Source organism: Cydia splendana, chromosome Z (genome assembly GCF_910591565.1).
Source record: "Cydia splendana chromosome Z, ilCydSple1.2, whole genome shotgun sequence".
Classification (NCBI taxonomy): domain Eukaryota; kingdom Metazoa; phylum Arthropoda; class Insecta; order Lepidoptera; family Tortricidae; genus Cydia; species Cydia splendana.
In genome coordinates, this window is record NC_085987.1 from 25,597,012 (window position 1) to 25,610,587 (window position 13,576).

A 13,576-nucleotide genomic window follows, 5' to 3' on the forward strand; every position below is an offset into this window, starting at 1 on the left:
TGAGTATAGTATTCCCGTTAATTTTAACTTGATAAATTCAACTTTCGTATGCAAGAATTCTAGCAGGCTTTGCACTTTTTTCGTCAAGTCATCATCATGGCTTAGGATGGCTCTCGAAAACGTGATAAGTATGTCAGTCATGTTCGGTTAACATTATTTTCGTTACGACTTCGGCAAGGATGGATGTTAGGAGTTTATGACAGGAACAAACCTGTTGGATACATTTTTAAATGAATAAGAAACCGTAATGCCTTATTCCTTAACACGTTTTATCGGGCCGTAAGAAATAGGAATACTAGACCAAAAAATGAGATAACTTAAGACCGTTAAGAGTACCTATATAGGTTCCTAGCTTCTAAATTGAAGACAATAAAGGTATTTTGCTTGCCACGAAAACAATGGTGAAGTGGTGACCGATAAACAAATGTGTAGGTATTTTAAGGCAGCGGCCACGGCAGGCCGGAGAAGTTGACGGGTCCACCGAGGCCGGCGTCGGCCTCGAGCAGGCTCATGATGACGGCCATGGCGGCCTCGCCGTTCCCGTCGAGGCCGAGAGACTGCAGCGGCGGCGACACGGACGGCGGCGAGCCCGGGAGCTCGGCGCCCGGCGCCGGCGGGCTCTCGCCGCCCGCCGCGCTCAGCGACACGTTGTTGCGCACTTGGTTGAAGTTGCCCATCTCCACGCCGAATATGTTGTCCGCCAAGTTTGGCTGTATAAATTGTTCTATTAAAATTAAAAGCTTTAGCCAAAGGGAAAAATGCGTCTATTTTTGGATATAATTTAATTTTATAAATCGAAAAAAAAACAAAGTAGGTAGATTCTGTCTAATTAAATTAGTGACTATAAAATATCAGCAAATTAAACAAAAATGAATCTTGGAACACTGTGTAAGTATAAGGTGATAAAACAATAGGTACATGATACTTGACCATTATTAAATTTGTTCTTATAGTTAAATACATATTACATATGTGAATTTGGCTCTTATTTGTCTGCAATGTTTTCATCGCAAAGCCAAAGCCGATAAAAAGATTTTGAAGACAGAATATCTCTAAACAAAATTGTTTGCGACTCGCATGCGAGATAAGTATTAGGAACTCTCTTTACGAATATCGCGTAACATTTATATAAACTCCAAATTAGCTGCTAAAAAAGCAAAATCAGTCGTATTTTTCGGAAATGATTTAGGTTGTGTATTCACGTCAGGTAGCAAAATTATTTCGGCGTACTACCTAGTGAAGTACCTACGCTGTTTTCTCATTCATTTTCTTTAAATAATTTAATCAAACCTTATATTAATCAATAATAATATAATATATCAGACACGAATTACTTTTAATAGACTTTATCATGATTTACACGATAACTATCAATTTGGCATAATAAATGGCTTTTGACACAATCGGCATGAAAGTAAATACAAAGTTTTAAAAATCTCAGTAACTACCTCATAAGACAGATTATTATACAATATAAATCTCTATAGTGGCATTTTAACAGTTCGAAAAAGCAAGCTTATTAGAGATATGAGTCTACATCCGTATTGAGCCGTAGTTCTTGGGCGGTAAGGTGAGGCACGGTGGTAGTGTGTGTGTGTGTACCTGTTGCAAGAACACGGCGTCCTGCAGCACGTCGGGCGGCAGGTCGGGCGAGAAGCCGGGCGGCGAGCGGCGCAGCGCCTCCGTCGCGATGGCGCTGCCGATCTTGTGCGAGTCCACCTGCGAATCTATCAGCCGCTGCATTTCCAGGTCCAGTTCTGAAACCCCACTCTGAAAGTCACTCGCGTCTTCGTTGGTCGAAGCCCCGGTCTCTGCGGCGTTCGCCTCTACGCATAACATAACAAGCAGATAAATACGACTCGGCCTGTTTACATTGTTATAATTACCAACTGGCTATGTGCCATGTCAAATAGTTTACTATGTACATGCTTACATAGTAGATACAGAAAGGCGAAAACCGGCATCAGTCACATAGCCAATGGTCAGCAGATAACTCTGACTCTGAGCTGAGCTAACCTTTAGGCATATTGAATTAGGCACGTATTTATTCTAAAATAATCGTTCAATACTAAACTAGTATGTTGTTTCATGGCAGTCAACAGAGGCTACGGTGAAATTAAAATAAACTTCCTTTTATAGTACATTTCGTTTAAATCATTGCATTCGCTTGGGCAAAGCCCTGCCCAGACAGAGCACACGGATACGTACTGTGTTTATAGATATCGAAGGAGCCAAGCTCCGAGTCGGGCATGAGCGCGGCGTCGGTCTCGCCGAGGATGGTGTTGTTGGCCACCAGGTACTCGATGTCTTTAGTCCACGGGTTCCTGTAACGGTGCAACGGTTTATACTGGAACGAGCTTCTTACATAAGCTAATATCCGATGCATAGAATGGTGTTTAAAAGTACTAATGCCAGCAGGAGGCAACACATACGTAATTTTGTTTCTTTCAGAATGGAAAGGGCAACTTCCCGTTATTTAGAATTCCGTAGCCAAGATGAGGATGGATAAATTTGGAATGAAAACACTGTTCCTCAAACACATACACTTGTATTTCCCAAAACATCCGTGTTCACATTCGAAAACCTGCTTTTTTGCCTTGCGTAGAGTGAGCGAAACCGAAACATACGAGCGAATGTCAGGTATGTCACCATCTGTTGATATAGTTGATTAAAATGGGGTCATAAGCTTTGTGGTACTCGTATCGTTTGCAGACGTTTAAGCTTTATACAAAATTTGATTTAATATGGGGTGGCATCGTTACTGGTGAATTTTTAAATATGACTTGGAACTACGGTAGCCGTTTATGTGTATTAGTGCTCTTACGGTAGATGTCGCTAGGCGCCTCTCTAAGGCGCATATGGTGGAAATATTCGCTGTCGTTAGGTCAGGCCAGAGTCGCAAGTTCGAGTCTCGCCTGAGACACAGATTTTTTCAATTTTTCCTTTATTTCTAATCTTTGTGGTAAGTTGCTGACGTTTCTGTTTAGTACAAAATGAAAAATGGGGTTATAATCACTTGAACGGCTTGAAATGCGTCTGCACGCGCGCCAACGAGCCGTCCTTGCGGCGGAAGGTGAAGGGCGGCGTGAGCAGCGGCTGGCGGCTGAGCAGCGCCGCCTTGTGCGCGCGCGCCACCGCTCCCAGCGCGCCCGCGCCCACGTACTCGTACAGGCTCGTGTCCAGCAGCTCCTGCGGCAGGAAACCCAGCGCCAGCGTCACCCTGGAAACATTTACGCGTTAACTTAAGCGTGTTCTTTGTGTCTGCCGTGAGCGAGGCGACCCGAACTGTGTGCACAATAACCAACTTGCGCGATAGTCGATCGCCGATACCTATATGTTAATGTGACGTCGTATATGTACCAGACCCTTAGTGCGTGTTTGTGCGTTCTCTGAAGGTACCTCCATGCTCGGCATCCCCACAGTGGCACCATCGTGGTATTCGATAGGTACGCGTTCAACGTTTCAGAAGAGATAGCAGTTACGAGCTAGAGCGTATGTAGGTCGGCGTATGTACCTCTGGTCGACAAAGACAAATTTCCCGTCCGTGGCGTGCCGGGAGACGAACTGCAGACGTCTTGTGGGCGGCGCGGGCGTGCGGGGCGCGGCGGGCGCAGGGTCAGGCAGCGCGCGTCCGATGGCCACCAGGCACGACATGCTGCCGTCGCCGTCGTCGCCAATCTCCCCGCTCCCCACGCACACCTCCACCGGCGCTGCCAGCTTCAGGTAACCTGCAATGCACATATGCTGGCATTTTGAACTTTCCGTCAATCTGTACACCATTTGCCGCCGCGAGGTGATATAATTCTATTTGGGACGGAGTTAAGCGTATCCGTTCTGAATGAAATAGGTAGGAAACATAACTTATTCTAGGACAGACTTATGTGCACGAGTCCAAGAAATAAGGAGATCGTACCTGTGCACTGAACGACGCAAAACTTCTTCTCGTTGACTTTCTTCCTTATCTTGGTGGGGTCGGTTTCCTCCTTGACGAGCGCGGGCTGCTGCGGCGCCTCGCTGTCCAGCTTGCACTTGATGCGGCACAGGAAGGAGCGCCGCGCACCTGGGCACAGCCGCGACGCGCCCGCCACCAGGTCTGCCTTGACTGGCAACATCGCTACAAATAACGATAATCGAGTCGTATGATCATGGCATGATTTAAAGGGTTTCACTATGTGAACCATACGTATGGTCACTAGCGAAACAGACTGGTTCATAACCTTTTAGCAGTTCACAGCAAGTTTTAGATCTGAACTAATATACACTTGATCACTGGAATGCGCCAATGAGACAAAAATAATGACATAAGTCAATGCACTAACCAAGGAAAAAAATATTAGCACTAGTCAAATTAGAATACCCGGTCGTGAGTCAAAGATACAATAAACATTGCAAGAAGAAAAATAGGTAGAATAATAAAACTTACTCTTTGCATCGATAAGTCGTTCTCGAGGACTGAGGTAGGAGGAAGATAATTGCTCCTTCACTTTTGCCACGTCTTTTGGGTGCAGGATGTCAAACAAGCTTTGTCCCAGTAGCTCTGACTAAAACCAACAACAATGTATCAACTGGATACATTCTTAGGAGGTAACAAAGAAGCGATATATTGTGATTTCCAAATAAGATTATGGTATCTAGGTACAGCCCAAATAAAAATTCGGATGTGGGATGGAACCTTTAAATATCTACCTATTAATTAGGTACTATTGTTTGCCTGGAGACCTACATTACAAGACAGGTAACTATAGCTGCACGAAGTGCTCCCTAGATACGTATACATCAGAATCCACCAATTTTAAAAGTCCATGGAATCCATGAAATGAAGTTGGACACTAGGTATAGTAGTCTTGTGGTAACAAGAGACAACAATATTGGTGGTTCATTTTTATTTTCATACAGTTACCTAGGGAAAGTTTGGGCACCGATTGTTTCACTCGGCCAGGTTATATTCTGTAAGTTATATGTATATTGGTACATTCTCTTGACTGACGTGGATACTTCGTTACAACAATAAGAGTTTGCCTCGGTCGCATTATGGTCGCATCCAACAACTAGCCAGAAACACTCATATGCTACGTGAAGTATCGAGGTCGTCGATTATGCGATCCAGGGTAGTGTGGCACTTACTTGATCGTATTGGAGCATCTTCTTAACGGAGGCGGACACGTACAAGAGTCTGCCTCGGTCACAGCCAACCACGAGCAGGAAACAGTCGTGCGCTGCTTGCAGGATGAGTTCGTTAAGCTCGCGCTCGGACAGGAAGGCGGGGCGCGGGCGCGCGGTGAGCGGGCAGGCGGACAGCGCGCCGCGCACCGACCGCAGGTGCTGCACGGCCATGCGCAGCACCGTCAGCTTGTCCAGCTTGCGCGCCATCGCGCCGCACATCGGAATCATGGCGCTCAGCTCCGTTATGTATGTGTTCATCTTGTCGCGGCGCCGTTTCTCTATCTCGGAGTGGTTTTGCCTTGAATTAATCATTTGGAGGTGTTCATAAGTTATATATAAATAAGTACAAGAGTCACCTAACACCTTCTAATTTTCTACGTACAATATAAACAGGCACGCATGTCTGTAGCATATAGAGATATATATTTGCAACTTTCGTTGTAATAAAAGTTATCTTCGGTCCGTTACACCTCCAGTTACCTTTAGTCTGTACCTAACATAAAACATAAGGACGAATGGGCGGAAACTAAAAGGGTTCTGTTTCTGCTACTTGGGCTACCGAACCCTCAAAAGAACCTGTATCTAAACATCCCATATTATTCTTCTTGAAATATTAAAGTAAATAACACTAGGATTTGGGAGCTAAATCTCTGTATTTAACTATTGACGCATCTCGTTGGTAGATAGCCCAAGTAGGTATAGTGTGTCAATTACCAGACATTGGAGTGGTCTGTCACATCTGAGATTGGAATCGTTTAAATAATGACAATCTTAATTATCAAGCCAGTTTTGGCCCATTGCCCTTTTGGATTCTGCCGGCTAATGAAATGATTACGTATTAATAAAGATGTAATGTGTAGTGAGTAGTTTAGTGTTAAGGCCCAATAAGGCCTGTGTAGTGGGTACTCACTTCTTGTCTGGAAGCGTGAGGGTGGAGCGGGTGTCGTCGTCGCCGTCGTCGTCGCATGCGCTGCCGGCTCCACTGCAACACAAATACCGTGCACGTCATATGACACGTCCGTGATTCTGATTAAGCACTTACTAAGGTTAGATACGATAAGAGACACATTGGGGCAAGAGAAACACTTGTTGGAATTTCTCATACTGTTCTTATTACCCTGAGCAAAATAAATGACGTTTCTCTTACCCAACAACACCTTACAATGTTGTAAGCTTACGTCAAAGAGAAACATTATAAACGCCAAAAAATAAAACTGATCCGAGAAGATGGCGCATGAACGTCCTATTTATCAAATACAATTAACTAAGGTGGTGGGTATTTTTTCTATTGTTGTTTAATTTTTAAGTAGGATTATTTTAATGTTAGTTTAGTTTTATATAATTATAAATAAAACAATCATTACTAATTCATTATGTTATGATTGTACAACTGTAAAATCATAACAGCTCAGCTAAGCTAAGCATAAGGCTTATTTTAATACATGAAGATGTCATGCATTAGACAGGATAATATCGAAGAAAAAAACCGGACTAGTGCGTTTGGGACTCGCCCACCGAGGGTGCCGTACAAATTAAACTTTTATTTTACTTTATAGTTTTCAGATTTTTCCCTGTACTTGTAGGTAAGACAATGTTACTTGCCAAATTTCATAATTCTAGGTCGACGGGAAGTAGCCTATAAATCTTGATTCCCTTGAGAATGTCGAAATATACTTTTTTAACTTTTTTTACAGCATAGACGGCCGTATATATCTTTTTTTACTTAGAAGTTTGACTTTTTACAGCTTCAAGGGACTGTAGGCCTGAGTTGATATATGGGTTTAATTTCAATTCAACTCGATACCTAAACGCGGAACAATGGTATTCTGTACGGTTACCATCAGTTTGTCACTGACATAAACGCCGTCGAGAACGTAATTTACTTTCTATACATCTCGCTCGCACTCGCATATTAGTGCAAACGGGATGTATAGAAAGTAAATTACGTTCTCGACGGCGTTTATGTCAGTGACAAACTGATGGTAACCGTACTGGACCTTTGGGAGGCGTGCGCGGAGCCGAAGCCAACACGTAGAAGCCCTTTTGACACTTTAATGAAATGTAAGGGGTACACCGAGTGGATGCTGCCCTTGCCCGTGTCATGGGATGCTCGCAGAGGCAGCACCCGCCAAGGTGTAAGGACTATTGAGAGTTGATGGAATCTAAAATTAACTATGTAGGTTATTGGGTGAAAGCGATGGACTACGAGGGCCGCCTTTTAAGTCTTGTCGTTTGCAAATCTCTCACAATTATATACAAAAAAAACTACCATCGTATCAAACTATGTGAATTAAGTATTCAAAAACAATTAAACGAATCATGATTGACGGAACCGTTTTAGTGTAGCGTCGAGTTAAAGTTGACAAGTCAGTTGTGAAAATGGAAATTTCATAGGAAAATTTCCGTAGATAATTTTCTACAACTTTAAATGAGGTTTAACGCGACTTCAGTGCTTTACAGAGCTGACTACTGTTTTCATTGACAAAGCATCATGCCTTCTGATTGAGTAACGCTGGTATTTGGAATTTTGACGCGATTGCTCTAGTCTCGGTGATAGACTGGGTGAAGGTCGTCCGAACACCGCGAAAAACCAGGAAAGCATTGAGGCTGTTCGGCAGCTGATCGTCGAAGATCGCTATGTGATATACCGAAAGATAGCAGCTTCTATACGCATTCCAGGGACTACCATTTAAAAAACCTTACATGAAGAGCTAGGTGTAAAATAAAAATCTCTCGCCGGACACCACATTTGCTTGCTGCCGACCGAAAAACTACCGCCCGCACTAGTTAGTGCCGCAAAACTCTACAGCAATTCGATCGAGGAGATACAAAACTCGTTTATGACATTGTGAGTGGTGATGAATCTTGGATTTATGCTTATGATCCTGATTCCAAACAGCAATCCACCGTCTGAGTGTCCTAAAACGAGCAGAAACCGACCAAATAAGTCATACGCTCAAGTTAGTACTTAAAAAAATAGTCGCCTCGTTTGTCGCCAAAAGTGGACACGTTGCCACCATCGTGTTAGAAAATCACAAAACAGTTAACCCTGACTAGTATATTATAGTTTGCTTACAGTTAGCTATAAGTGAATTCCGAAAAATCAACCGAAAACATCGTATGGTACTGAGCCATGACAATGCAAGCTCATACTCCTCCCGGCAAACAATTGCGATTTTACTAGAGCAAAACGTCGAAATTCTGGACCAACCGCCGTACAGCCCTGACTTGAGCCCTAATGATTTCTTTACTTTCCCTAAAATCATGCAATGTCTTCGTGGTTAATCGTACCGAATACAAGAAGAGGCGGTTGACGTATACAAAACGGCCATTTTGAAGTCCCAACTTCGGAGTGGAATAAGTGGTTTCAAAACTGAATCGACCAAATGAAAAAGTGTATTAAATATCACAGCAAGTTCTTAAAAAATCAATAAATAGTACTTGAGGTTTTAATTGTCTTTAGATTTTACAAACGACAGAACTTAAAAGGCACCCCTGTAAGTAGGTACTATAAGCTATGGGATAAAAAACCGGACGCCTGCCTAATAAAACGGTAGAGTCTGTGCAGAAAGAGAAGATTCGTAGAATGTATTGGACTCCATACAATTCACGACTCTTCTCTTTCCGCACAGACTCTATGCAATTTTATTTTCGGCAGACGGTGACTCGCTCTCACAAGATGGGCCCCACAAAAACGCGAGATCTCGGATGGCTCAAGGGCGTGAGCGTTTCAGAGGTGTGCGCCGCTGTCTACCCATCGGCTGTTAACACTTCTAGCTAGCACCCCTGGAACTCATAGCTATAAACGACTCCGCTCTGGCCGTCCCGGCGTTGACTGGTAAAATCGGCGGGCGATGGGGTCGTCACATCCCAATTTATAATTAATATCCTATATAGTACGGATTCTGTAGTGTACCTACTTAAGTAAAACTTTTAGGTATATGTCATATATGTGAGAAATACAAAATGGGACAATATCGCGTAAACATAATTCCGATGTGTCGTAACTTATAACACCTCTAATAAGAAAAACTTCTTACTTACATATCAAGCTCCCTATTTTATCATGGGTTAGGATAAGACATGCGTTAGTAAGTAAGTACCTATTCGCTTGAGCGTATGTATGCGGAACGCGGGGCGTCGCGCATTTGAATAATTTGTGTTCGGATACAGATTTAGAACTACTTTGAATTTTAAATGCTGATACTGTTAATAAACTAGGTAAATAAATTCGACCATTTGTCTTATATTATAATACATAAATAACTTTAAAAAAAAGCTACAAAGTATATTGCCCGAATTCACCGCACAATTCTAACTCTAACTCACGTTCTATTCTAACTCACGTTCGTTGGCGAGTAATTCTGAAAATCACCGAAAATTCCTAATCGACGATATTAACCGATATACACCATTAACAACATTCGTTTAGGAACTACGAAATGTCCTTTAATATACTGGAGAAATCGTGGACACACACTAGAGAAAGACAGTCATTTTATTCAAACGTAATCTTTCATGGGATTAGATTGTCAGGTGGACTCTGGAATTCGTAAGATGAGGAGATGGTAATTCGCTCCTATTTAATACTCGTAGAGACCTATTGAATAAAATGCTTAGTACATACATTCGAGAATGATTTTTTTTCTGCTCTATTCAGCACAACCGAGGTTTAAAGCCACGATTTTTGATCACCACATAATATACAGGGTGTCCCTAGCCATTGGACAAAGCCGAAATGTACATATGCATTAGGGTATTTAGAACCAGTATACAAAGTATCATAACAATCGGTGTAGCGGTTACGAAGAAATTAAAAAATTAAGATTTTTTTACTTTCGAGCAACCTGTATATGTGTTAGTAGCTCCTGAGGTAATAAATAGTATGAAATCTTCTTCGACCGTTTTGATTATCTTTTTTATATATGAAATTAATAAGATTCTGACTTTTAACAAATGTCATCATTGCCACACATTTTGAAACAAATTGTCAAAAGCACTGCCAGTGATTAATATAGTATGTTTCTTTTTGTTGTCGATTATTGGAAATAACTTTTGTTTGATAATTTATTTTTGTATCTTTTGTTCTAATTAAAAAAATATTACCGTTAGAGCATTTCTGAGAAGAAACCCTACGTGGGATATCAGGGTTTGTCCAATGGCTAAGGTCACCCTGTATACAAAAGGTTAAATCAGTTGACGAGCTACTAGAGATATGATTGAAAATAATACATAGTACCGGTCAAGACTTAGCACGATACAATTTGTGTGGGTATTTGTTGAGAAATTATCTGGTACCTAAATGTCATTCCCAGTTTTTATCTCTATTCACCCTGGCAACAAAGTTTTCTTTCAAACACATGCCTTAAAACCCTCGCAACGCTTAAGATTCCAAGTGACTCGATACGCTCGTGGTTAAATTTTAGAATTGTTCCCTTGATCGGGTATCAATATTAGCACGAGGAGTTAACAACTTTGCCCCATTGTATAAATCCTCATACAATGAAGTTATTGAACACAACTATTTTTTTTAACCCCGTCCCCGACGCAAAAAGAGGGGTGTTATATTATGTTTCACGCCAGAGTCTGTCTGTCTGTGGCATCGTAGCTCTCAAACGGATGGACCTATTGTTTTTTTTACGTGGAAGCGAGTTTCCTTGCGGTGGTTCTTAGCTAGGTTTGATAAAAATCGATTCAGCAAATTGAAGACCAGCTCTTTCCCAAAATGATGTAAGGTATTTTTATTTGGCTTAATGCGTAGTGGGTTATTAGGGTTCCGTAGCCAAATGGCAAAAAACGGAACCCTTATGGATTCGTCATGTCTGTCTGTCTGTCTATCTGTCTGTCTGTCTGTCTATCTGTCTGTCTGTCTGTCTATCTGTCTGTCTGTCTGTCCGTCCGTATGTCACAGCCACTTTTTTCCGAAACTATAAGAACTATACTGTTGAAACTTGGTAAGTAGATGTATTCTGTGAACCGCATTAAGATTTTCACACGAAAATAGAAAAAAAAAAACAATAAATTTTTGGGGTTCCCCATACTTAGAACTGAAACTCAAATTTTTTTTTTCATCATAGCCATACGTGTGGTGGTCTTCAAAAATTATTAATTTGCGCGAGAGACACTTCCAAAGTGATAAAATGTGTCCCCATCCCCTGTAACTTCTAAAATAAGAGAATGATAAAACTAAAAAAAATATATGCAAACCATTACCATGCAAACTTCCACCGAAAATTGGTTAGAACGAGATCTAGTAAGTAGTTTATTTTTAATACGTCATAAATCGTAAACCGCAATTTTATTATGTTACTTGCTGCTACGGAACCGTTCATGGGCGAGTCCGACTCGCACTTGGCCGCTTTTTTATTTATTTAATAGTGATATATGTTGTTTTATTACCTATACTAATTATTAATAAGAAGATTTAACATCGTCCTAAATGGTATGATATACTTAAGTTAGATTATAAAGGAGATAAGATAATTGAGGAGTACCCCAAACGCATCAATTAGCTGAAGTAATGCCCTTGCGGACTAAACTTAGATTGCTCAATTAGCAAACGTCGTGAGGCGTTGGCGTGGCGGCCCAATCATGCCATGAAATAGGTAATTATAACTACGGAGTTACATCTATCAAAATTAAATTATGAAAGTACGTTATCTATATTGTTTTTACCATAAGAAATACGAGATTAACACTATTTTGTTATAAAAACTTCGGCATGACGTGCGAACATTTTGAGTCACAATTATTATGAAAACTGTTCGCCAACAGAGCACAACGTTTGCTAAGATATATTTTTAAGTTGAACAGAATTAATGAATGTAGTTAGAGTCAATCAAATCAGACCCATGATAAAAATTAAATATTTTGTAATCAAAAAATGCTCAAAAACGCGCCTTCGTATTTAACTACTTTCCGAGAATACTTTTAAATATTAAATTATATCTAGTTTTTGGTTATTTTTTTGTGTAACTTTTCTTTTTAGGTGGGTGCAACAGATATTCGGTATTCGGCAAATACCGAATATTCGGCAAAGTGGCCGAATAGGCCGAATACCGAATAGTTGGCGAATATTCGTGGCATCTCTATATTTTTATTCATGAGTGACGTCACTATATCAGAAAAATGTGTCCAATTTGTACTTCACATTTGACGGTTCTTTGTTACTGCACTGTTAATATTACGTCACAAGGTCACAAGAATGGCGGCTGCATTTTTGGCGAGAACATAATAATATTTCGTTTAAATTTTAAACCAGTTTTCTTTGCATATAGCGATGTTAATGAAATAAAAATACCAGTAGGCTATCAAAGCTATACGAACATTTATAAATATATTTGTATAAGAAGTTTTCGTACGGCGGAACACAAAAAAAATTACAATTATAATTTATAATTATAAGCGAGACGCTGCCTCGTGGGCCGTGGCTACGCGATATCGACGAAAAGTACTTTCAATCTCTAATAATTAAAATATAACTACATGTACATATTTCTCATCAACACTATTTTATTTTAAAACTAATTACATTACATTACAGACTTAAAGGACCATTTATTTTATTTACCTATTTGAGTTTCCATAGACATTGCGGTTATTATTTATCGACGTCGTGTTAAAGTCGATACCTAACCAAAGAAATAAACACGATAGCCAATATCTATTCTTGAAGTGATTTTTGTCCATATAGTTTAGCCATGAAACGTACAGTAGGTACTGAATTATTACCTATTACTTAAAAAATGTTTTCGCGAAGTAAAATCATAGAAATAAAAACACTCGCATAACATTTTACAAAAGACGATTCAATGAGTTAATTTAACTGAATCCGTATAAGTATAAATGTCCATTTTGTGTTGCTCGAGTTGTACGCGGCATTTAAACCAGTAACAAGAACGACATAACCCCTTTAAAAAGTTTGAGAGGTGGCATTTTGATAAGTGTCAGCGGTGATGGTGAGGGGCCGGGTTCACAGGTGGGCGCCGAGGGCATGGGCCGCCGTCGTCGCCCGGCAACGCGCCCATCGCTGGTCGCAGCCGCTGCCTCCGCTCAGCTCTAATTGCTTTTATTGTATTCACTTATTTGCGATGACGGTGTATTCAATGCGAAGGTCTAATGTTCACGTAGGCACATTGTACGGTCTTACGATCGATGCATTATAATGACATTAGTTCGGCAATTTTTGGCAAGTAGATGGTACTCTTACATTCAGCATCAAATGTAGCGTATCAGACTACGCGTCAAAAGTATCTACCAATCTTTAACAGCTTATATGAAAAAGATAAAATGTAGTACAATTATACTTTAGAAGGCGAAGGTAGGGGTAGATATACTTGTATAGGTATATCTCTATTTGGTCAAGTTTTCCAGGGTGGCATATACTTTTGAAGCGTTGTTTCATCATGTTGCT

The 13,576-nt window shown here is 40.8% G+C and overlaps 1 protein-coding gene across 5 annotated transcripts in view; it reads right to left on the minus strand.

Annotated features, from left to right (window-relative positions):
• Positions 1-302: 302 nt before the first annotated feature.
• LOC134804766 (protein cycle) overlaps positions 303-13,576 on the minus strand; it is a 72,437-nt gene continuing 59,163 nt past the window's right edge. For 4 of the 5 annotated variants that reach the window (XM_063777986.1, XM_063777987.1, XM_063777983.1 and 1 more), the window contains 9 exons: positions 6,074-6,145; positions 5,125-5,461; positions 4,424-4,541; positions 3,914-4,114; positions 3,515-3,728; positions 3,017-3,220; positions 2,209-2,324; positions 1,603-1,826; positions 303-710 (listed from right to left, as the gene is read on the minus strand). In XM_063777986.1, coding sequence (XP_063634056.1) covers positions 438-710; positions 1,603-1,826; positions 2,209-2,324; positions 3,017-3,220; positions 3,515-3,728; positions 3,914-4,114; positions 4,424-4,541; positions 5,125-5,461; positions 6,074-6,145 — 1,759 coding nt within the window. In that variant the 3' untranslated portion in view covers positions 303-437. The remainder of the gene's footprint in view (positions 711-1,602; positions 1,827-2,208; positions 2,325-3,016; positions 3,221-3,514; positions 3,729-3,913; positions 4,115-4,423; positions 4,542-5,124; positions 5,462-6,073; positions 6,146-13,576) is intronic. The other variant, XM_063777985.1, reaches the window with a different exon arrangement.